The sequence below is a fragment of the Cetorhinus maximus genome, chromosome 9, assembly GCF_964194155.1.
Source record: "Cetorhinus maximus chromosome 9, sCetMax3.hap1.1, whole genome shotgun sequence".
Taxonomy (NCBI): Eukaryota; Metazoa; Chordata; class Chondrichthyes; order Lamniformes; family Cetorhinidae; genus Cetorhinus; species Cetorhinus maximus.
In genome coordinates, this window is record NC_135887.1 from 50,854,195 (window position 1) to 50,880,266 (window position 26,072).

Consider the following 26,072-nt stretch of genomic DNA (forward strand, 5'->3'; position numbering starts at 1 on the left):
GGCACGAAGTTAGCGTATCGTTGGCGAGACACTTGCTTCAACGCTGTCGGGTCCAAAACATCAGATAAAACAGGAAAGTCTGGCGTAAAATCAGCAGTCTTCGATACAGTGCAAACGGGTTAATTTTGAAAGACCTCAACAATCGAAGGTTTTTATTGCGTTTAGGTTTAGAAGCTGTTGACCAATGAAAGGAAGCACGGGCCGCCAACCCCCCCCCCCTTTAGACGTGGTGACGTAAGACGCATCGCGCGGGAAGGGGGTAACCATGGAGCCGGGAGAGAGCGGGAGCGACTTAGTGCTGGAGCCGGGAGCGGGGCAGGATAAGGATAAGGAGGTCGCGACTTCCAGTGCTGCAGGGCGAGTGGCAACGGCAACCTATGAGCTTCCTTGGTGAGTGATTTCTGAGCATCCCCCTCCCCTCCCCCTCCATCCCCACCTCCATCCCCCATCCCTCTCCCTCCATCCCTCTCCCTCCCCCCCATCCCTCTCCCTCCCCCCCATCCCTCTCCCTCCCCCCATCCGTCCCCCTCCCCCCATCCGTCCCCCCCCAATCCCCATCCCTCTTCCCCCCCCCAATCCCCATCCCTCTTCCCCCCCCCCAATCCCCATCCCTCTTCCCCCCCCCAATCCCCATCCCTCTTCCCCCCCCAATCCCCATCCCTCTTTCCCCCCCCCAATCCCCATCCCTCTTCCCCCCCCAATCCCCATCCCTCTTCCCCCCCCCCAATCCCCATCCCTCTTCCCCCCCCAATCCCCATCCCTCTTCCCCCCCCCAATCCCCATCCCTCTTCCCCCCCCCCCAATCCCCATCCCTCTCCCCCCCCCCAATCCCCATCCCTCTCCCCCCCCCCCCAATCCCCATCCCTCTCCCCCCCCAATCCCCATCCCTCTCCCCCCCCCAATCCCCATCCCCCAATCCCCATCCCTCTCCCCCCCCAATCCCCATCCCCCCACGCCCCCCAGCAAGGCGCCCACCAGGATCAACCATGAACTTTCCTGGTCCATATGACGTACACAGCGAAATCTTTGAGAGCTGAAAGAGATTTATGCACTGAATCTCAACTTTGCATCTGTCTTCACAACAGGAGACACAATAAACATCCCAAGAAGTTCTGTAAGTCAAGAGCCAAAAGAGAGAAAGGAATTTAGAGCAATCGCGGTCACTAGAGAAACAGTAGTGGGAATGCTAATGGAACTAAAAAAGACAAGTCCCCTGGACCTGATGGTGAGTGGCTTGGAGGGGAACTTGCAGGTGGTGTTCCCATGGGTCTGTTCCCAGGCATCTGCTGCCCTTGTCCTTCCAGATGGTAGTGGTCGTAGGTTTGGAATTTGCTGTCTAAGGAGCCTTGATGAGCTCCTGCAGTGCATCTTGTAGATGATACACACTGCTGCCACTGTTCGTTAGTGGTGGAGGGAGTGAATGTTTGTGAATGGGGCGGCAATCAAGCGGTTTGCTTTGTCCTGGATGGTGCCAAGCTTCTTGAGTGTTGCTGGAGCTGCACTCATCCAGGCCAGTGAAGAGTATCCCATCACACTCCTGACTTGTGCCTTGTAGATGGTGGGCAGGGGTTGGGGAGTCAGGAGGTGAGTTACTTGTTGCAGGATTCCTAGTCTTTGACCTGCCCTTGTAGCCACAGTATTTATAAAGCTAGTCCAGTTCAGTTTCTGGTCAATGGTAACTAGGACGTTGATAGTGGGGAATTCAGCGATGGTAATGTCATTGAATGTCATGGGGCAATGATTAGATATTCTCTTACTGGGGATGGTCATTGCCTAGCACTTGTCTGGAGCAGATGTTACTTGCCACTTGTCAACCCAAAAGATCTTTACTTGCCTGGATGAGTGCAGCTCCAACAACATTCAAGAAGCTTGATACCATCCAGGGCAAACCTGCTTACTTGTTTGACACATTCACAAACATTCACTCCCTCCACCACCGATGCACAAGGTGTACTCCAGGAACTAACCAAGGTTCCTTAGACTACACCTTCCAAATCCATGACCACTACCATCTAGAAGGACAAGGAGAGTAGACTCATGGGAACACCACCACGTGAAAGTTCTCTTCCAAGCCACTCACCATCCTGACTTGGAAATATATTGCTGTTCCTTCACTGTCGCTGGGTCAAAATCCTGGAACTCCCTCCCTAACAGCATTGTGGGTGTACCTACACCACATGGACTGCAGCAGTTCAAGAAAGCAGCTCACCAACACCACCTCAAGGGCAACTAGAGATGGGCAATAAATGCTAGTCTAACAAGCGACACCCACATCCATGAATGAATGAAAGAAAACAAAGGTTCGTGGAAATCTCCCCTAAAACTGTTGAGGTTTGACCAATTAAAAACTACAAAACTGAGATGTGCATTTTCGTTCAGCAAGGGCATTGATGGTCATGAAAACAGGCTGGGTAGATGGAGTTAAGACACAGATCAACCATGATCTAATTGAACGGCAGAGCAGGCTCAAAGGGCGGAATGGCCTCCTCGTGTTCCAACTGACCTCTGCAACTTTTCCATGCATTTACATGTTTTAGCTATGTTCGCTTCCCCAGTTCCCTCTGTTTGATCCATCCAGTCAGAGCCATACTATCTGGAATTTCCTATCCAAGCCCCTGTACGTACATGCTTTCTTGGCTATCTCTCAACTCGCATTACGCTGAAGTATCTCGTGTGTTTTTTTTCTCTACATCTTATTAATGTAAGTTATTAGGACACAATCTTTTTAAGGTATCAAAACCTGGATATTAAAAAATCTCTTTGTTAAACAGGGTTGAGAAATACAGACCACTGAAACTGAATGAAGTTGTGGGGAATGAAGAAACCGTCAGCAGGTTGGAGGTAGTTTTCAGCACTTTTCTGTTTCCACATCACCAATTCCAAACCTCTCCTCGCCACGTGGTTGAGGTTGAACCACACTGTTTGCAATCTTGATGCCATATCTGACCCAAGATTAACTTCTGAGCACATACCCACTCTATCACTAAGATCTCTATAACATCGCTCAACTGCCCCTGCCTCAGCTCATCTCGTGAAACCCTCATCCATGCCTTTGTTACCTCCCAGACTTAACTATTCCAACATGTTTCAGGTCAGCTTCCCACATACTACTCTTCATAAACTTGAGGCGGTCCCAAACTCTGCTGCCCGGACCCTAGCGCCCACATACCAAGCTCTGTTTACTCGTCACCTTTCTACTTCCTGACTTACACTGGCTCCCAGTTCAACAGAGCTTCTATTTTAAAATTCTCCCCTTGTTTTCATGCCCCTCCTTGGCCTCACTCCTTTCTATTTCAGTCCAATAACCCTCAATATGAATCCCTCTAGTTCTGATATCTTGTGCATCCCCAATTTTAAACGCTCAACCATTTATGGCGAAGCCTCAGCTGCTTAGACCCTAAGCTCTGGGATACACTCCGTAAACCCCTCTGCCTCGCTTTCCTCCTATAAGAAGACACTCCTTAAAACCTACTTCTTTGACCAAGCTTTTGGTCATCTGGCCAAATATCGCCTTATGTGGCTTGGTGTCAAATTTGGGTTTATAATGCTCCTGTGAAATGCCTTGGGATGTTTTATGTAAAAGGTGTTAGATAAATACAAGTTGTTGTTATGTTATTTAAAGAAGCAAATCTTAAAGTTGACAATTACATTGTTACATTGAGGGAAAGAAAGTTCATTTTCTTCTCTTTTTTCCCCCCGCCCAGCCCTAATGCATCAAATTTAAAATTTACTAATTGATCTCCTGCAATATTACACTTGGGCAATCAAGACCAAATATACCAGGACACGTACGGCTCACAACATTTTATTGTGCCTCAAGTTAGGCTGATAAATAGGGCTTGGATCTGCTTGGAAAGCTACTGAGGCAATATGTAACAAAGCTCTGTTTATTTGGATAGTTTAAGTGTCCACTGAACGGGGGTGGGGGGAGAAAATGGCAAGAATAGTTCAGGCTAGTGAACATTTCACCCACTATTGGGTTGCCAGTGGAGCTACGCTGAGGTTGAAAAACTGTCTGGGAGAAGTTGGAGTGGTTGTGGGTGAAGCTTGATGAACACTATTCGGGAGGTCAGATACCCTCCTTGTACAGAGTTAGACTTGAGGGAGTATGAGGTAATTCGGATTAATTAACAAGCGAGGGGATCTCACGTACCACACTTTTCAAAGAGGCACACAGTGTTGTGTTTTTCAGTGCTCCTGCTTATGCTGATATGGCCTTTTGGGAGTTCCCAAATGACTTGTCTAAGAGAGCGTATGAAAATCAATTTAGGAAGATCAATTTGTGCAAGAACCAATTATCACTTGCTTATGAATTATTGGAGTGGGCTTCTAAAGCAAAATTTGCAGGTACATGTGATCCTGCAGTTGAATTTTGATGCATTATAATTGGGGTTCCCATTTACATTGGTGTTTTTTCAATGCATTTTGAGATGGAATGATGTGACCCATTCAACATGCTATTATGAAAAATTACTGGTAGAAGGGTAAACCAATCATTCAGTTGCACAGAATAAAGAGATTCTAAAAAAGTAATTTCCTTCACAGGAAGGATGATCTTTCAAGTTCCTGAAGCTTTAGTTAGCAATTTTAAACTTGATTTAAAGTAGGAGGAATTTCAATTTTCCTGGTTTCTACTCTATCTTAAGCTTTGCTTCCTTAAGCTTCCTTTAGCTGGAGGAAGCATTCCTTTAAAAGACTCTTCATTTTTGTTCTTTTCCAAAGAAGTATGTTTTTCTCATTCTTCATCATTGTAAAAGTACAAGAACTGGTTTCCCTGAATGACTATAGTATGGTTTTATCATTGAGGTGAGGCTAGTTGTCCAACTGTTTTTATAGCACTGATGCATTGCGGGGAAAAAACAGATCAGGAACAGAATTTTAAGTTGCAGTGATCTGGAATTGAAAATGGGAATCATTTACTATGAGTTATTTCCATTAGCTAGATAAACACAAGCCATTGTCAACCAGATGAACATCAGATTTTCCCATTTTAGTTTCCAATTATTGTTCCTAATGTTGATAAATTTTGATTAATTATCAGTTATCCAAGTTTGGAGGATTTTAATTTATTACAGTGTTATTGTCAACAGTAGCCTCAACTTTGGCACTAAGTGTTAATGGTATGTTAATTATATTGTTAAGATGCACAGGTGAAGGGCATTGTTTGTTTAAGTACTTAGAGCACTGATAAAGAGAGACTGCTGGGACACTGGGTGGGTAGGTAGAAGGCAGACATATATTATGTTGGATTCTGTGAATAAACCTATTGTCACGAAAAGTATTAGTATCTAGTTTCATACTTCTCCAACTGTTTTGGGGTTGAATTAACAATAAACATCGTAGAAACAATAGAGCCATAGTATAAATAAACCATAGAAATAAAATGGCATCTATATCACCAGAGCATCTGAAAGGCTTCTCCAGCAGTAGTGAATGCCATAAGACACCTTTTCACCTCCCCGGCCCAGTCTGCAGATTAACTAAATTGCTAGACTGCTAGTGCAAGCCAGTTATGCGGTGCGTTAATTGTATAGATCGGTTTCTGATGTGGCAGAAGATACATAGCCAACAAATTGAATGTCTGCAATTGGAGAGCAAGTTTATCCCTTAGTCACTGCCAATGCTTTGAACTCCATTTTGCCCTGTAAATATACCAAGTTCAGAGTGCTGTGAGTCAACAGCTATTGAAGAAGTTTTGTAACTTAAATAATGTATAAAACTAGTTTCCATGTCAGTTAAGCTTTATGCACTTTGTGTCCAAAGTTCAAGATGTCTGAGCTGAGGAACGCCAGGAGCTAAACTAAGTTCTTTCCAAAAATGTTCAAGTAATAAAAGGGCTGTGCTGAGATTTGTCTAATTTCTTTTGAGATTAGCTTCTGTCTCTGAAGCCTTTTGAAATAAGTTGGCAAAGTGCTTTGGACATGGTTCCGCTCTCCCTCTCACATCCTGCCACCCCTCCCCCAAGGTCTCAAGGATGATTGTTTTAATAAAGAATGCTTTTCCATCCTATCCACTCATAATCTAAGAAATAGGAACAGGATTAGGCTATATGGTCCCTTGAGACTGTTCCACCATTCAGTAATAAGATCATGGCTGAACTTCTACATCAACTGCACTTTCCTGACTTTCCCCATATCCTTTGGTTCCCTCCAGAAATCTGTTGATCCCGATCTTGAAAAACTGAACCAAGCATCTACAGCCCAGCAATAAAATAGTAGTAGAGAATTCCATTGATTCACAATCGTCTGAGTGAGGATGTTTCTCCCCATCTTAATCCTAAATAGCTGAGCCTTTATTCTGAGACTATGATCCTTAGTGATAGACTCCCCAGCCCTCAAAGAATTTTATGTTTCGATGAGACCATCTTTCATTCTTCTATTTCAGAGAATATGGGCCCATTCTATTCAATTTCTCCTGCTAAGAATCAATCTAATCAGCTTTTACTGCACCTCTTCTAAGGCAAGTGTTTCTTTTCTTGAGTTAGGAGACCGAAACTGTACACAGTTCTCCTGATGCGGTCTTCCCAAAGCCCTATGTAATTACTCTTAACCTTTATTGCAAGGTAATTCAAGTGTAAGGCACCATTTGGTCTCCTAATTGCTTGCTATACCTATGTGTTAATATTCTGTAATTAGCAAACAATGGCCCATCCCAATCCCTTTGTATCTTTGTATACCAACATTTAGTAGTCTCTCACCTTCTTAAATATTTGTATAAAAGTGGATAATTTCACACACTCCCCCGCACCCCCCGGCCTGCATTCTACTCCACCTTCTTGCCGATCATTTAACTGGCCCGTATCCCTTTGCATCCTCTTTGCATTCCCTTCACGGCTTACTTTTGCAGGGACAATGAGCTTATGGTGGGAGAAGAAAATTAATCAGGGGAAAAAGGTTTGAAAATACTATGAAGGCCCATCAAGTGTGATAACAGAAGATGTAGCTTTGCTCTGTCCCTGACATTTGTTAGATCTCACTGAGATGTAGCACTGATCAAAAACTTGATTGGATAATCCTGTTCACAAGTGCAGCCATCACTGACTATGATCACCACAGATCTAGCCAAAGTTAGCTCAATAAAATATTCTTCTGGTATAAAAGCAAAAAACTGTGGATGCTGGAAATCCAAAACCAGGAAAAACTCAGGTCTGACAGCATCTGCGGAGAGGAACACAGTTAACGTTTCGAGTCCGTATGACTCTTCAACAGAACTAAGGAAAAATAGAAAAGAGGTGAGATTAGTCAGTGTGTTTTATTTGTCAATTAAACCTTGTTGGGTTTTTTTTAGTGGGGTGGTTATTAGTTTCTGGAGACTGTCTCCTTCATAATTAGTAATCATTTTAGTTTAAAATTCATCAATCTGAGGATAATTATGTAGTATGAGGACCTTGCTTCCTGAACCTATTCATTGTATCCTCCAGTAAAGTCAGAAATATTTGAAGTTGAATAGTTGATTTGATTGGGTGGAATACATCAACGAAGCTTGATGTTTCTTGGGCAGAAGTGGGGCAAAAAAGGAAGTTATAGAACCTAACAATTGTTTACAGCACAGCATCATGAGTTTTGTGGAGAGCCCACAAACTCCGTCTAGCTGGAGAATTACTCAAACCTATAGCATTGTAAGCAATAACTCTTCATTTGCTTAGCCATTTTAAGCATTTAATTCACAGAAAACAACCAGCTTTTGTGGTAGCCTCATAGCTCCAGATGAAGTATTGCATTTTAAACAGTAACCAGGTTACCTGCTTCCTCATGTAAACTGCATAATGAATCTTTTAGTTGTGATGTTGAATACACCTTTATGGGCTGGGCTACGAGGTTTGATTGTAGCTTTTTCCCATCAGTGAAATGTTGAGTTTTTGACCTTTCAGTAGGTACTCATGAGTTAATATATGTATTACAGTTGTCCTACATTTTTTGCGTGATCTTGCACTTTCAAATTAATTCATTGTTGAATGTTCAAATGCATACTGGCTGCAATTACTTTAGTCATCTCATTGTGTCGTCTTTAACAGGTGTTTGCAAGGGAGGGAAATGTACCCAACATCATTATTGCAGTGAGTATGAATCATTATACAGAACAACGCCCATTTAATTATCTTACAGGAATGTCATACTGCGATGTTTCCAGAACACAAACCTTTGTAAAGCATAAGAGAGTTTAATGTAGGAAAGATATGTTTTGTTCAAACTGAAGGATACTAATGCCTGATATGTTGATAAGAACAGGAAATCAGAAATTGTCTTTTAAGTTGTGTTATGACCACAGCAGATGTTAATTGCTAAGCAAACCAAATCCCAGAGGGAAACTTGGCTTATGGACCATACCTTTTTATTGTATTCTGAAAATGAGAAGAAAGCACACTGATCTCAGCAGCAAGAGGTCCAGTAACACTTTTTTGAGATTTAAAAAATTAAAAGTAAAAGTTTTATTAACAAGAAGAAAGGAAAACTTCACACAAGATTACAGTTACACAGTTAAAATTAGTTTCACATAATATCTTCCCAAAGGACTCCCTACTTGGTCAGACCCACAAGTAAACACCTTCCAGGCAACACTCCCTTGTGAATGTTTAACTATAAAAACCCAGTAATATTACCCAAGGCAAACTGCTGTAGATTTACTAAAGGTATACCACACAACCTCTTAAACTCTCTTCACCCTGCTGTGAAAATCCAAGATTTCAGAACAAAACTGCTTTTTGCAGCCCAAGACTTTTCTGGCTTGCTTGGATGGCTGATTCAAACTGCATCTTCTCCCAGCCTAGAGCTGTTTCCAGGAGATCTTCCTCACACAGCCAACTATCAACCCCTAAGCTTTCCACAATAACTCTAAAATATCTTTTCCCCCTTTCATCTGAGGTTCCACTGGTCTCACACCACTTTGAAACTCAAATCCTCCCAAATATAAAATATTTCATGTTTTTATTTTCCCTACTTTCGCGTCAATAAAATGTAATATACACTCTTCTGTTTACCCATGGAACTCCTGTAAGATGCAAAAGTGTTCCTTGTCACTTCTGACTTCCCTTTGATATTCAGATGAACTCTCAACTTAACTGAAAATACAAATATTAGATCCAACCTATTTAGTTGTACCTCAAACCCACCATAATATGTCATTACAAATGCATACCTAACTCCTCTATTCTTTCATGCCTTACCTCCCAGACAACCTGTTTCTAGTAACTTTTCCCCAGCTTAATGGCATTAAATGGCACAGCCTGCTTCACAGAAAAACACAATATTCACCCCCAAAAAAAATCCATTTGCACAGTAGTGATGATTAAATCGTATCTGCACTTGAACTTGCATCTAAACTGCTGTAAGTTTGCATTGTTTTTTTCCCCTGACCTTTTTTATCTACTATTGCTATCATTTCATGCCTTAACATTGACAATTTTTCCAATGTTTCTTGGTCTGAATGCATCCTTGCAAAATAGTTTTACCTTGCTTATTGGGTTGGTGAGAACTACTACCTTTTGACATTACCATTGACCAGGAATTTTATTTATGCCAGTTTGCTTCAAAAATAATGCATAATTTGATAATATCTAAAAGGTAGAGATCACTAGTGGCAATCAGTAACTGGATTTGTGTTTCTGTGAGTTAAATCCTTGGTGACCAGCTTTCTCTCCACCTATATCATGGACTTAAATTGTACCTTGATCTTGGTCTAAAGCTTTTATTTTTTTTAATCCATTCATGGGATGTGGGCATCAGTGGCTAGGCCAGCATTTATTTCCCATTCGCAATTGCCCTTGAGAAGATGGTGATGAGCCACCTTCTTGAACCACTGCAGTCCATGTAATGCAGGTACACCCACAGTCCTGCTGGGGAAAGAGTTCCAGGATTTTGACCCAGTGACAGTGTAGGAACAGTGATATATTTCCAAGTCAGGATGGTGAGTGGCTTGGAGGGGAACTTGCAGGCGGTGGTGTTCCCATCTATATGCTGCCCTTCCAAATGGTAGTGATCGTGGGTTTGGAAGATGCTATCCAAGGAGCCTTGGTGAGTTCCTGCAGTGCATCGTGTAGATGGTACACACTGCTGCCACTGTGTGTCGGTGGTGGAGGGGGTGAATGTTTGTGGATGGGGTGCCAATCAAGTGGGCTGCTTTGTCCTAGATGGTGTCAAGATTCTTGTGTTGTTGGAGCTGCACTCATTCAGGCAAGCGGAAAGTATTGTATTAAACTCCTGACTTGTGCCTTGTAGATGATGGACAGGCTTTAGGAAGTCAGGAGGTAAGTTACTCGCCACAGGATTCCGAGCCTCTGACCTGCTCTTATAGCCACATTATTTATATAGCTGACCAGAAATTGAACTGGACTAATGGTAACCGACCGCCAGGATGTTGATAGTGAGGGATTCAGTGATGGTAATGCCATTGAATGTCAAGGGACGATGGTTAGATTCTCTCTTATTGGAGATGGTCATTGCCTGGCACTTGTGTGGCACAAATGTTACTTGCCACTTGTCAACCCAAGTTTGGATATTGTCCAGGTCTTGTTGCATTTGGACATGGACTGCTTCAGTATCTGAGGAGTCATGGATCGTGCTGAACATTATGCACTTTTCAGCGAACATCCCACTTTTGATCTTATGATGAAAGGAAGGTCATTGATGAAGCAGCTGCAAGATGGTTGAGCCTAGGACACTACCCTGAGGGACTCCTGCAGTGATGTCCTGGAGCTGAGATGATTGACCTCCAACAACCACAACCATCTTTCTTTGTGTTAGGTATGACTCCAACCAGCAGAGAGTTTTCCATTGATTCCCATTGACTTCAGTTTTGCTAGGGCTCCTTAAAGCCACACTTGGTCAAATGCTGCCTTGATGTTAAGGGCAGTCACTCACCTCACCTCTGAAGTTCAGCTCTTATGTTCATATTTGAACCAAGGCTGTAATGAGGTCAGGAGCTGAGTGACCGCTGTGGAACCCAAACTGAGTGTCAGTGAGCAGGTTATTACTAAGCAAGTCCCACTTGATAGCACTATTAATGATCCCTTCCATTACTTTTCTGATGAAAGAGAGTAGACTGATGGGGCGGTAATTGGCCAAGTTGGATTTGTCCTGCTTTTTGTGTATTCTCATATAACTAGAATGTTTGAGTGGTAAAGAACTGTTGATCCCAAATTTGTGATTGAGTCTTGACATCATTTAAGAAATCCAATGTTGCCGTTCATAGGAAGTCATTGTGTTTCACTGTCAAGAGTGGGAAAGATTTAGCTCGCAATATCTTTTCTTAAACTTCCTCAACTTTTCCCATTCACACGAGAGAAGAATTGTTCTTGGATTATTTAGAACGTTACACGTGGGGGATTGCTGGTTTATGGAAAATAAACTTCATTGGTTATATAGCTGGTGGCACTCTGTAAAGTTGTGTTCAGTGATGTAAAGAAAATACATGTATACAGTTGTTATGAGCTATAAAATATAATTTTACTAATAGGTTTAAAAATTATATCTGTTTAACGCAAACACAGGATTTAGATGGAGTGCTGACAGGCTTAACTCATTACTGTGTTTGCATTACGATTGACAATGTTTTTCTTAATGTTTATTAAAGCAATGAGTTATTGCTGGATGTTAACGCTTTATTAAAATAATAAAGATTCTAGTGCTTGCCCTCAACATCTGTTGTCTAAATTGGTTCTTTTAAGTGAACAGTTTTAACTATTGCATATCTTCAAAAGCTGACCATTTTATTTCTGTCATCATCAAGGGTCCACCTGGTACTGGAAAAACAACCAGCATCCTGTGCTTAGCACGGGCATTGTTGGGTCCTGCATTAAAAGATGCCGTTCTTGAACTCAATGCATCAAATGACAGGTAAGATAGCTGAGGATATTTTGCACGGATTTTTAATATGATTATTTAATATTTTTCATTTGTCGCTCACAGTAACCGCTGCATTAATATGCATTGCTGTCCCTCTGTTTACTCGGTGCCAGTGCTTCTAAGGTGCCAACCATCCCAAGGCAGACCCACAAAAAGTCAGATCCATAATTTTCATTCCCAAAAGTGAAAGACTGTACACTTTTTCAGCAAAGATCTGATGGCACTTAGTGAAATCCAGCAGATTTTGCTGCTAGTGTTTGTATTTAGAAGAATAGCAGGCAGCAAGAGAAGCAAGCAGTTGTTCTTGGCTACAATCATAACTTACAAGCATCTTGCCTTGGAAACAGCTGATCTCTTGGAAAAGGGCCAAGAAGAGAAAGCAAAGGAAAGCTTTTTTAAATAAGGAATGTATAATTTTTGTCAGGGTAGTTTATGGCTCAAATTTGCTGCCCAGCAACTTTTCTTTCCAGACAATATGTTGTTGTGTTACGAAATATTATCTTACACAATATGTTGACATGTTGTGAAACATAGTCTTTTCCCAATGTTTTAGTCTTTTCCCAATGTTTTAGTCTTTTCCCAATGTTTTAGTTCTATATCCCCCATCTCACCTTTGTGTTGCTTCAGTCAGGGCTGGTTGTTGGTACAGTAAAGGCAATTGACATTGGCAAAAGCATTATTAAATATGAAAATAAATACATCAAGACAAAACATCCCTGCTACAACCAACCCTCCTGTGATATCACTTGCTATCAACCAATTGTGTTTGATGTGAACAAATGGATTTTGTAACTCTAATCAATTGTAGTGTGTAGCTTTTCTGTGACAATTGGTAGTGATGAAATTTTGAGGTAATTTATTTACAGGATTAAGCCCATGTGATGATCTCATTCACAATGTGTAAAAAAAAAACTCTAATTTGTGCAGTGCCTTTTATGTGTTCAAAGTGATTCACGGTTAATGGCATACTTTTTGAAATTGTGGCTGTTGTAATGATGGCAAAGATAGCAAACTGATTTTTCATGCCATAAGATCCCAAGTACAGCAATGAGGTGATGTTGGTTAAGGGACATGTATTGGCGACGAAATTGGGAGAAATCTTTTTCTTTTCAAATTGCTGTGAAATCTTTTCTGCCCGCTTAGAAACAGGCAGCGCCTCCGTTTAATATCTCCTCTGAAAGATAGCCGATTGGATAATGTCCTAAAGTGTCAGCCTAGATTACATGCTCAAGTCACTGCAGTGGGTCTGAAACCTGCAACCTTCTGACTCATGAAAATGCTTCCAAAGGTGCATGGCTGACATGCTAAATATTGGATATAGTATTCATCTGCAGACGCCCTCAGCAAATACAACTAATATTATTCCGGAAAAGACAAAAACAAAATGTCTGGAAGATATGTCTGGTCTTTTTCAGGAGAAGAGAAACTCTTCTCCCTCCCTGGCTCCATAAGGCATTGAAGCACAATCCAGGAAAGCTACCCATCCCTAGATGAACTTAACTAATCAACATACTCCTAATGTGCCCAATGATCGTCTTTAGGAAATTGTCAGCTCTTATTTTAAAGGATTCTTATTTATCCACTTTTTACCATGGTCACCATGTTGCAGAGGGCAACAGAGTAACACTGTGGACAATAAGGCTGGCGTGAACAAGAGTTTGCAGATATTTTCCTCTTCTTTTGAACACCCTCCTACCCCTGTCCCCTGCATCCACATACTTGCCCATGGAGAGTGATTATTGAGTTCATTGTTGGTTAGACTCCAAAATCTGAATTGTGGCAGAACAGATACAGAGTAAAATTCCATCTACTCTGCCTTAGCCCTCAATTTCTAAAGAGCTACTCCAATGGGCAAGTGTGAACCTTTACATTTCCTACATCAGCTGCTCTGGTTCAGCAAAGTTTGAGAAATTTTTGGACTGCATAATAATTCTGCCTAGATACTTCCAATTATTTTAAGTGACAAATGATGCCTTTGTGAATTGATATGAATATGATTTGCCTTTGTACAGAGGTATTGATGTGGTCAGAAACAAAATCAAAATGTTTGCCCAGCAAAAAGTCACACTACCTAAAGGTCGTCACAAGATCATCATCCTGGATGAAGCTGACAGGTGAGAGGATTCATGTATTTGAGCATAAAAATCATATCTGATGTATGTAATCTAGACTGAAGAGAAGATGGACGCCAACAGCACTTCAGCACAAGATTGGTAGGGATTTCCCCGCCTTAGTGTGTTTAAGGTCAGCATCAAAATTTTTATTGCATTGCAGATGTGATCAGGACCATAAAAAATATCTGCTTAAGGCAGAAGCGAGCATAAAATGACTGCTTCTGGAAGGAGTTCTGCAATGCTAGTCACAGCTCTGAGTGCTATGGAAACACTGCGTTTATGTTATTTGAATGCAGGGTATAGAACCAGACCTTTTTGTAAAATTGCATGTGGCAACCACTTCCATGTCCAGTTGTGGTGACTTTCTGCCACGGCTCACTAGCTTCTACAGTGGTTGTGTGGGGGGGGGGGGGGGGGGGGTGCCTAGGCCTCCTGCTCTAGAATACCCTTCCTACACCTCCCTGCCTCTGCAACTCACTTTCCTACTTAAAACCTCCCTCTTTGATCATCAGACTTGATATCTCTTCGTGTGACTGCATCATGTTTTGTTTTATAATACTCCTGTGAAGCACCTTGGAATGTTTCACCATGTTGAAGATGCTTTATGAATATAAGTTGTTGTAGTCGGCACCAGCTCATTTAGTGGTCTGGCATTTTATTAGCCAATGCTGTCACTGAAGCCAGACTTGTACCTCTCTGGAGGTTCCCGCAGATGAGCAAGAGCTGAATATAGAGTGGAGAGCGTTTATTATTTATCTGTGGTATAATTAAGTGATGTTTGTATTCTATATATTTTCAAATATTCTGTATGATTTATAGTATGACAGATGGAGCTCAACAAGCCCTAAGGAGGACAATGGAGATTTACTCTAAAACAACACGCTTTGCCCTGGCATGCAATGCTTCAGACAAAATCATAGGTAGGTTTGTGTGAACGAAAAAACTTAAATATATCACTAGAAGTTGTTAAATTAGCTATTCTCCTGTTTCTGGACACTTTGACTGTTTTTCCACAGAAATAATTTCAAATGGTTTGAATTTTGTTTTTGAAAGCAATGTATATTCTCATCAGTTGATTTTTTTTTAAACTCCAAAAAGAGTCAGACAGCAAAATGCTGTGAGAAGGTTGAAAAGTCAGGAACTATAGCAAGAGGAAGTTAAGCCCTGGGATTTGGACTGTGTGCAGACTTAGTCAAGTAGGACAACCTACAGATGGAGAGGTTGGGGAGACATTGTGGCATTCCTTGTCATATCATTACACAAATACAAGTTGTACTGACTAAACAGGGTTTCATATATGTTTGCATCTTACCATGGTATAAAGGTACAAAACCAAACCTTATCTCATCTAATGTTAACTCTGGCCACCTTCAGGGTGCCTTCTGAAGGACTGAAGCAATATTGCATTAAACTGGCACCTGCTACACTTCTGTCTGTGGTGCCATAAAGGAATGTTATTTTTCGAAGTTGCAAGGAGTTTTTATTTTAGTTTACTGTAAATTGCTTTACATGATACCAACAAAGCAGGTGTTGCCATAATGGTGAGTTGTGGAAATGTAACCACTCCTGGGGCTGATCTTGTGATTTATTCAGCTCACATCACTTGATGGTTTATTTTTAGTAGCTCACCACTTCCTGGCCTGGATCCTCTCGACAGCAAACAGAATGAATCATACAGCTCAAAACTTGAGTTGACATTGGTTGGATCCTAGCCAGGGGCGATTGTATCACATGAACTTCACAGGCTGTGCTAGTGAGCTGTAAACTGAAAGATTTTAGTGGGGTTTTTTTGATGGGGAGGGGCAAGTGAAAGAGATGCAAAAGTGAACTTACCCTTTACCTGCTTGTATATAATTTGAAATAGAGTAGCTATTGTCTGCGATTTACACTTTGTAGCATGCTAATACTGCATCACATATTGCAATGTTTTCTGCATTCTTGAATATAGTTGATTAGGTATATCTGTATGCTTGAGATGGATCATCAGCCAGATCCAGCTCTGCTTTAGGTTGTTGCACAAATCAGTAAGGAAATTAGCTATCTGTCTCTTTTACCTGCACTATGGTCATATGAACATACAAATTAGGAACAGGAGTAGGCCACTCAGCCCCTTGAGCCTGCTCCGCCATTCAATAAGATCATGGCTGATCTGATTGTAACCTCAACCACACATTCCTGCCTACCCCCGATAACCTTTCATCCCTTTGTTAATCAAGAATTTACTTAGCTCTGCCTTAAAAATACTCAAAGACTCTGCTTCACCACCTTTTGAGGAAGAGTTCCAAAGACTCACGACTCTGAGAGAAAAAAATTCTCCTCATCTCTGTCTTAAATGAGCGACCCCTTATTTTTAAACAATGATCCCTAGTTCTAGATTCTCCCCATATCCACCCTTTCAAGACCCCTCAGGATCATAAAGGTTTCAATCAAGTCGCCTCTTACTCTCTAAATTCCAGTGGACACAAGCCTAACCTGTCCACCCTTTCCTTATAAGACAACCTGCCCATTCCTGGTATTCATTTAGTAAACCTTCTCTGAACTGCTTCAAATGCATTTACATCTTTCCTTAAATAAGGAGACCAGTACTATACACAATACTCCAGATGTGGTCTCACCAATGCCCTATACAACTGAAGCATAACCTCCTACTTTTGTAATCAATTCCCCTCACAAAAATGATAATATTTTTATTAGCTTTCCTAGTTACTTGCTGTACCTGCATACTAGCCTTTTGTGATTCATGCACTAGGACACCCTGATCCCTCTGAATCTCAGAGCTCTGCAATCTCTCTCCATTTAGATAATAAGCTTTTTTATTTTTCCTGCCAAAATGAACGATTTCACATTTGCCCACATTATACTCCATTTGCCAGGTCTTAGCCCACTCACTTAACTTATCTATGTCATTTTGTAGCCTCCTTATGTCCTCTTCACAATTTACTTTCCTACCTACCTTTGTGTTGTCAGCAAATTTAGCAACCATTCCTTCGGTTCCTTCATCCAAGTCATTTATTTAAATTGTAAAAAGTTGAGGCCCCAGCACTGATCCCTGTGGCACACCAGTCATCACATCCTGCCAACCAGAAAAAGACCCATTTATGCCTACTCTGTTTCCTGTTAACTAACCAATCTTCGATCCACGCTGATTTGTTACCCCCTACACCACTTGCTTTTATTTTCTGCAATAACCTTTGATGTGGCACTTTATCAAATGCCTTCTGGAAATCTAAGTACAGTACATCCACTGGTTCCCCTTTATCCACAGCACATGTGACTCCTTCAAAGAACTCCGACAATTGGTTAAACATGATTTCTCTTTCACAAAACCACGCTGACTCTGCCTGATTGTTTTGAATTTTTCTAAGTGCCCTGCTATAACATCTTTAATGATAGCTTCTAACATTTTCCCTATGACAGATGTTAGGCTAACTGACCTATAGTTTCCTGATTTCTGTCTCCCTTTTTGAATAATGAATAAACATTTGCTAGTTTCTAATCTAATGGAACCTTCCACGAATCTAGGCAATTTTGGAAAATTAAAACCAATGCACCAAATATCTCACTAGCCACTTCTTTCAAGACCTTATGGTGAAGTCCACCTGGACCTGGGGATTTGTCAGTCCACAGCCCCAACAATTTGCTCAATACTGCTTCCCTGGTGATTGTAATTTTCCCGAGTTCCTCCCCCCCCCCATTTCCTGATTTGCAGCTATTTCCGGGATGTTACTTGTAGAACACAAATCCTACAATTGAAGACCAATGCAAAATACCTGTGACTGCCAGTTCATTCATACTGATATTTTTAGTTAAGTAATGAGTGTGATACAAAGGATGTAGATTGTTTGGAAGTACAGGACATGTCACATAAAGAAGTTGATTGTACTAATTGTTATGTAATCCTAAATGTTTGTTCTGCTGTACTTTTGTCCTCTTTTGTTATCGTGTGTTATGCCTGAAAACTGCTGGGAGAATTTATATAAAATCCCCTTTTTAGTGACATCCCAAGAAGGAAAACAGTGGATAGAGAGAGAGAGCTCTGTCCCCAAACGCTAGAGAGGAAATTATGGTATAATTGAAGAAAGCTTCTTCTCATTATGGCCACTTCTATGCTGCCTCCTGATCAGACCAGCAAGCACCAGAACAAATTTGGAAAACTAGATTATCTAAGGTGCATCCTTACCCTGAAGTGTTCAGAATAAAGGGTGCTGTAATTGTATCTACTGGTTGATGGTGTTCAGTGTACAATCAAGTTCATGTTATATCCTTGGCATGCTCACAGAGCCTATCCAGTCTCGCTGTGCTGTCCTACGTTACACAAAGCTCACCGATGCCCAGGTCCTTGCACGACTGATGCAGGTGGTCGAGAAGGAGAATGTCCAATATACAGATGATGGACTGGAAGCCATCATCTTCACAGCGCAAGGAGACATGAGACAGGTAAGATTAGTTTGAGTCATGGCACTCAAGAGTATAGAATGAGTGCTGACCTGTTAAATGTTATGCAAGTGCACCAACCACTTACAGAAGACTCCTATATTATAATGTCCCCATAAGCTTTTCCCAACATCAACAACTATAATTGCATATGTAGCACTGCTAAGTTAGTAAACGTCCCAGAAGCGTTCTCAAACAAATTTGGAATAGCAAACCTTATGGGAGGAGAGAGAGCAGGAGAGGTCTAGGGATGGGATTCCTGAGCTTAGGTAAATTTGCATCAATGTAAGTGAGCTGCAATTTTTGTCCTTGTCCCTTGAAGGATGTTGATGTAGAGATATGGACGATTTTCATTTTTCTTTTAGTTATCTCAATAAGATGCAAAGTGATTTACCCTTTTACCATGTGCCAGTACTGTGCTTTTGACCCAGTCATGAACAGCCTCTATTCAGAATGTGACATTTCCATTTGCCTCTGATTAAGACAGCTAATTAGCATCAAATTATGAGCAGTTTTAACCAAACACTACGAATTGGGTTGAATCTGTCTAGACTCTGTTCATATAGGAAGTCAAGAGAAAGATATGTTTATTCTGTTCCTGTTAGCTGAATTTGAGTGAGTAGAATGTATTACAGTATGTTCATTTTGAATAGAAACTCCAGTGTAGGTGTCCCAAGGTGTGCATTTCTTGGCTAATTTATTTTGGTTTATAGAGAAACTTCTTTGTCTTAACAGGCTTTGAACAACTTGCAGTCAACACATTCAGGATTTGGGTTTGTCAACAGTGAAAATGTTTTCAAGGTAAGTGCTCAGGATTTTTGTAGAAAGAAAAAACTTGGATTTATATAACGGCTTTCACACCCCAGAACACTTAACAGCTAAATCATTATTTGAAGATTATGATGAGTTAGCCGGTTTTTGGTGGTGTTTATTGAGGGAAGAATGTTGACTGGGATGCTAGGAGAATTCACAGCTCCTAGATTTTTAATGTCCATCTGTCAACAGGCAGGTGAGATCCTGGTTTAATACCTTCTGAAAGACAGTGCCTTGAACAATGCAGCACTCCCTCCGTTTTCCACTGAAGTAACAGTCCAGATTGATATGTTTGAGCAAGAAAGCTAAACTACTGAGCCAGTCTTCCGCATGTTTAGTTACACAATATTGCTGTTACTTTGCACCATAATTCTATTGTTTATCTTAATTTGTTTCCTGTCCAGTGATTTTTGTTAGATGTCCTGAAGATCCTAAGCAATATTTTTTTTAAATAATAGAATGGATATATTCCTCAATTTTCCCCATTTTTTTTTTATACAAAAACACAGAAAATTGTTCCTTAAAAAGCTAATTTTCATTCCATCTTTCTTGCATATACCTGGAACCTGTTTTCTAGTTGCTTTATTATAACCACGATAGTTTTGATCTTGATGCACACTTGTTGTTATATGTTATAGTGTCATTGTTTTATTAACTGTTGAGTTATTGAGCTGTATTTTGCCTCAAATATTTTGGAAAACATTTTTTTACAGCGAATGATGGTGCATTTGCTAGTCCTGTGTTCTGAGCAGGGAGCATGCGCAGATTTAGTGCTGTTTCTTTGACCTGTATCCCCTTTTAGCTAGCTCCTTACTGGGAGCATGGAATTGGTGAATTCATACTAATGGAAGCTAAGAAGGGACTTTAGATATCAAACACGATCCAGAATGACACTACAGTGCAATACTGAGGGAGTGCTGCATTGCTAGAGGTGCCATTTTTCCTTGATTAGTGAATTCAAGGTTCTGCCTGCCGGTTCAGATAGGTGTAAAAGATCTCATGACACTATCCAAAGAAGACCAAGAAGCTCTCCCAGTGTGTTAACTGAATACAATCACCAAGTAAAGAAAATTATCTGGTAATTCATTTTGTGTGTTGGAACCAGCCAAAAGTGGCTGCTGTATCTACCAGTGTAACAACGGCAATATTTGAGTGATATGTGGCTGTACTTTGAAACATCTGGAGGATGTACTAAAGCACTATATAAATAGAAGTTTCTCACACTTTGAGTATTTGAGTGCACAGCCAACTGTCAGCTGTAGTTTGGTATGTAGACGCCTTAATTATTTGCATGTCTTACAAAATTGTTGACACCCATGAAATTCTAGTTGAGTTTATGCAGAGAGCATCAAGTAGAATTAAAACATTGGCCTTAAGAGTTCTGGCAGCTGTGTGTAGTAGCAGGCAAAAACACTGGAGATACTATAATGATTCGGAACGTGTAGTTCTATCCTTACTAAATGTCCCATTTCCAATAGGTCTGTGATGAACCACATCCACTTCTGGTAAAAGAGATGATTCAACATTGTGTTAATGCAAACATCGATGAGGCATATAAGGTGAGTTCTGCATGATGACACTATCGTTCGTGCATGTTTATAGTTAATTCTCAAACACAAATTTGTTAATGTCTCCTCCTTAAGCTTTTATTCTTCAGCTAAAAATGGAGAATGCTGGAAATACACAACAGCCAGGTGCATCAGCGTAAATAAACCAAATAATTAACTCATATTTTGCTTTATCAGAACAGTCCTATCTCCCTGTTTGTTACCAAATTCTCCTCTATTCCAAGACTATGCTGCAGGATCAGGTTATTCCTAATATTCTCCTCAACAATAAACTCGATTCCCTTCCATTCTTTCCAATGGCAAGCGTGAGAAGCTCGTAGACTTTTTTTGTCTGAAAGGTTATAACAATCTGTTCAACAGCCTCAACCCTCAATTTTTACTCCCATCTCATGCCTTTTGCTCCGCATCATGGCCTCATCATCCTTTTCTCTTTCATCTTTCAAAACTGCTGACATCACACCCTCTTCAAAAGACCCACATGAGCATTGTTCCCTCTAATTTCTCTTGCTGTTTGTTGCACTACGTGGTCCCTTTTAAGATTGCCGAGCTCGCATACATCTTAAAGGGAACATTGCCTTTGTGCAGCCTGTTTGTCCTTTGTGCGGTACATTCCAGATTGCTGTGCAGCCACACACCAGCACAGCTCAGAGGTGACATTGCATGTGAGACCTTTATGTGGTGCCCCCTATCTTGCATGCATGTCTTCACTGCCCACCTCTCCCTCTTCACCTTGCCATTCACACTCCATCTTATTTGCACTTTACTTGTTTTCAGTTGATAGCTTTTGATTTATATTTTCTCCCCTCAGTATGATAATTTGACGTGTGTTTCATTGGCTATGCTGTTTACTGATTGTCTATCTGTATCGCTGTTATTTTTTTCATTTTCAGGTTGTTGCTCACCTCTGGAAGCTGGGTTACTCACCAGAAGACATCATTGGCAACATCTTCCGAGTCTGTAAAACTTTCCAAATGCAGGAGTACTTGAAACTGGAGTTCATCAAGGTGAGAAGGGTTGGAGCATTGGAAACTAGATTGCCCAATTGGCAGTACCTGGCATTAAAATAATACTATCAGAAAAACAGTGCTACTGTTTGACATGATCACCTTGGTTGTATCTGCTTCTGGGTCAAATGGTTGAGTGTTTCTGTTTTGCACCAGAACTTGAGCACATAGTCAAGGTGACATTGTATTGTAGCACTGAGAGAATTCAGCATTGTCAGAGGCACATCCTGCAAAGGAGAGACCTCATTATCCATTTTGGTGGTTCATGTTAAAGATCACCTAACGCTATTTGTATAGGGCATTCTGGTGCACTTCAACGTAACTCATTTTGTGTGAAATGCTTCGAGACATTTGACACACAACAATTATAAGTTTTCCATGCAGGGGATGATGTAAGAAGGAAACTAGTTTCTCTTAACATGGACGGGAATAAAACAGTTTGCAACACTGAAAATGTGTTCGAAATTCTCTTCCTCCCACCCCCCCATATGCATATGACTCCTTTTTTAAGTTTTATTTCTACTCCAACCTTGTTATCAAATCTTAGCCTTAATATAATATTTTTAACCCAAACTTTATTCACCACTGACTTCAGTATCTTCCACTGCTGGTTTGATTTGCCAGTTTTCCAACCGTATTAATCTGGGTGAAGGCCCCTTTCAGTCTATTAAAATTAGGTATTTAATGCAAATTTTTATTAATAAGGCTGAAAATGTGTTTATCACAGAAAATAAGTTTTTTATGTGTCTAGTCCATCATCTGTGAGTAATCTGATTTTAAATCTCTGAAAATGACTTGAAACAAACTTCTACTATGCTATTTACTAGTGTTATTGGTGTACACATCAGTTACTTAGTAAATTAAATATTCTTACTATTTTAAAAACCTTTGAAATGTGCCTTTGTGCCAAAAAGAAACCAGCTTCATTTGAAGAATCTCCTTTTGATCAGACTTGATGCAGTGGAAACTCTCTACGTTGCTTATTTCGATTTGGAGATGGGGGCGGCTTCCAGCGCAATGTTTCTTAAACCAATGTTAAAGATTGTAGAAACTAGATTTACACTGGCCTTAACCTGTGCTTAAAATTACACAATTTCCTTTTACACCAAATTGGTAATTTCAGGCAAATTGTCATTAGGAAGACCAGTGAAAACTTTAGGCTGCTTTTAATGGTTAGATAGTGGTTTCATATTTGCAGTTCCTTGTGAGTCGGTTTATTGGGACCATTAGAATGAAGGTGTCAAGTTGAAGCTGGGCTTTTCTACTCACGGTTGCACAGTGACATTGACAAGAAGAATGGAGCAGATCACCTGGAACTTAATTAGTGTTACAGGAATGGCTCTTGGGAAAATGAGAGAAAAACAAGAGGGTGGAGGAAAGATTGAGAGATAGTGTTATTCCAACATGGAACTGCATTGCAGAAACCCATGTTTGAACCCTCCTGGGATAATAATTGTGTTTTCTCTCTTGCTCTGGGCTCCATTCAGGTTGATTCCACAACCTAAAACTGGTAAATATTCAGTGCTGATTTGCAGAAGCAACATGGAAATGTTAGACTAGGGTAATGATTTTTCCATTGTTGAAACAGAGCTTTATTCTGACTCTTCATTGCAAATCTCAGGATCTCTCTCGGAAGAAGTGGGAGGCAAGAATGTAGGACAGAATTGCAGAGAAAAGTTGCTGCTGTACTTCTAGTTTCCAGCATAAATAATGGCACATGGTTAGAGAAATGGTTAAGAAACAGGAAGAATAGAGATTGGTCTCTTTAAAACAAAAGGTAACTCATAAATTTTGAGCTGCTAGTTTGTCAGTGATTTTTAAAAGTAAATTCTTTCTTCTGGATCCCTGCAGGAAATTGGATACACTCATATGAGAATTGCAGAAGGGGTGAATTCCTTATTGCAAATGGCTGGACTGCTGGCTCGACTTTGTCAAAAAACTGTGGCTCCACCAGCAAGTTGATGCATAGGCCCTAATCTCCAGGGTGCTTTTGTTTTCAAAGACTAGATTCAAGTTTGTTACAGATTTGTATGTTTATCTGAATAGACTTCATTGGATATCTCCCATCAGATACCTTTCCTGTATTCATGGGATTCTGTGGATTTGTACTTCTGTATCTCGGCTTTTATCGCTTTCTGGAGCTGTGTAAAGTTCACATAATAAATGCAGAAATTTTAATGTGCACCAAATCAGTAAGGCATAAATTTATGTGAGCTTATTTCTCGACATGGAAACAACCATAGAGCACGGAAACTAGAATTTCCAAGTTGGAGGCTGATCATTTCAATATGAAATTCTGATTTACCTGTTCCATGGGTGTGTTTTAATATTCTCTTTTCACCTCGATTCTGCCGTGTAGCCCGTGTAAGTTTCTTAGCAGCATAGTAAGATGCTGACTCCTTGCCTTATGAGATCCAGTACAGGTTCGCGTTGTTAGTTCTTCCTTTCTCCAGTTATTTGTAAATAAATTCATCTCTGTTGAAGTATTTGACAGTGGATTCACTTCAGGAGATCTTCACATATCACTGCTTTCTGTTTTTGTCATTGGTCCCAATTACACCATGAAAATAGCCCCATGTGAGCTACAGCACCCCTCGAGGCCACTTAAATCCTAGTTCACGTGCATGCTAGAGTGCATTTCTATACTGCCGTGACTGTCTCCATGGAAATAAGCACACGTGCTGAAACCAAATAGACTTTTTTTTAAACTGGTGAATAAGAAGAAGCTGTTGACATTTCTCAATACTTTAATAATATAAATATTGCCTCTGCTCAGGGGATTTACAGGTGAGCTGTTTTTCTTTTCTCTGCCTGTTGACCTGATGATCAATTTTGGAGAAAAACGTGATTCGTACTGGGAGGAATGTCGGAAATGCAGTCATGAATGTGATTAATTTATTAGAAACTCAGCCACATACACGCACACAATCTGATTTCCTTGTTCTCTTTGCTTTTCACCGCATGCCCCCCTCCCCACCCAACCCATAAAATTGTAGCAGAGAGATTATCCGCCACAGTGGGTGAAGAGGTTGCAAAAGGAAATTGCGCAGCAAATGTATGAAGGGAACCTAGAGTTTTTCAGATCTGAGGCGTTGAGAGCTGCAAAGGTAAGACTGCTTGTGGATTGAGGTTAGAAATGGAATTACAACACTGGTTAGACTCCGTTAAGTCAGGAATTATTTGATCTGGATTGAAAAGGAGCAGACTACTTTCCCACTGAACACTATTCTAATGTTCGTGTAGGAATGCTAGAGTATTCTCCTCTTTGTGGAATGATGAGGCTTGTAATTTTCAGTGGTGAAAATGCTTAAGTCGGTCTCCTTCCTTTTTGTTCACTGCAGTGACAGCAGTTGGAGTGGTTGAAGGACCCAGTACTGTGACTGGGCTGCTCCACTGACGGTGGTTACAGGGAGTGGTTTCATGACATGACTGTTAACTGATCCAGTGGCGGAAAATAAAGGAGGCTGCTCCTGTGACGGCAGGGAGCAAAAACCAACTTCAGTGTGCTCATGCCAGCAACAAAGTTTAGTTTCATAAAAAGCCTTCAAAACCCAAGGGAAGGAGTACTTTGATTACAAGTACTCTCCTTTCCCTTAACTTTCCTGCCAGTTTGTCTTGCCTCTCTTTTGTTGACCAATGCCAGAGCTCCACCAAATTTTTTCTCCCTGCTCCTCTTACTCTACGAATATGCAACTCTACCCTCATTACGGTCACATCTACTTCATGTTTTTCCCCAACCTCAAAACCGTGGAACTCGTAATCTCCCTTAATCTCCACCCCCTCCCCCATACTTGTTTTTAAAACTCAAGCTTTGCATTATCTAATTGCTGCTTTCCAATTCTGCTGTCCAACCTTGGACTGTGGGCCATCAACCTACTGATGTTTTTTTAAAATACATCATCTAGATGGATTAAGGATAACTACTGAAATTAGAGGACACATGTGAAGTGGCATATCAGGATGCACCATGGGATCACCCAGGCTTGGCCAAATTGCAGATACAAGTTTTGAAAGCGCTTGCAGTAAAATAAAACTAGAATGGATGTCGTAGGGAATATGACCTTTTGGCCAAGCCATGAAGCTGATAACTAGCCTGTGGGCCAGTCTGTGATAAGCTGAGGAATGTGACCTTTGGGTCAGGAAAAAATAAGTTGATGAATGACCTATGAGTTGTAGGGTAATAAACTGATTGCTTGACCTCGGGGTCAAGCTAAGATATGCAGATGACTAGGCGCTAGTGAAATGTCAGGATAGATAAGCAAAATTTATTTTGGAATGAACTGTGGACGTCGTTTGTGC

The 26,072-nt window shown here is 40.8% G+C and overlaps 1 protein-coding gene across 1 annotated transcript; it reads left to right on the forward strand.

The window, feature by feature from the left end:
* On the forward strand, positions 1-25,084 carry rfc2 (replication factor C (activator 1) 2). Its single transcript, XM_078548708.1, has 11 exons — positions 1-390; positions 2,772-2,841; positions 8,015-8,056; positions 11,725-11,831; positions 13,853-13,954; positions 14,774-14,874; positions 18,234-18,391; positions 19,124-19,189; positions 20,680-20,760; positions 21,660-21,773; positions 23,625-25,084. Exons 1-11 carry the CDS (start codon positions 266-268, stop codon positions 23,733-23,735), a joined length of 1,077 nt encoding a protein of 358 aa, XP_078404834.1. The 5' UTR covers positions 1-265; the 3' UTR covers positions 23,736-25,084.
* The last annotated feature ends 988 nt before the right edge of the window (positions 25,085-26,072 follow it).

Bases quoted from the DNA above. Each gene is read 5' to 3' on its own strand.
- rfc2 (XM_078548708.1), top strand. From the start codon at position 266: ATGGAGCCGGGAGAGAGCGGGAGCGACTTAGTGCTGGAGCCGGGAGCG. The intron at 13,955-14,773 runs GTGAGAGGATTC...TATGATTTATAG, and splicing joins ATCCTGGATGAAGCTGACAG to TATGACAGATGGAGCTCAAC. The intron at 21,774-23,624 runs GTGAGAAGGGTT...GGATCCCTGCAG, and splicing joins TGAAACTGGAGTTCATCAAG to GAAATTGGATACACTCATAT.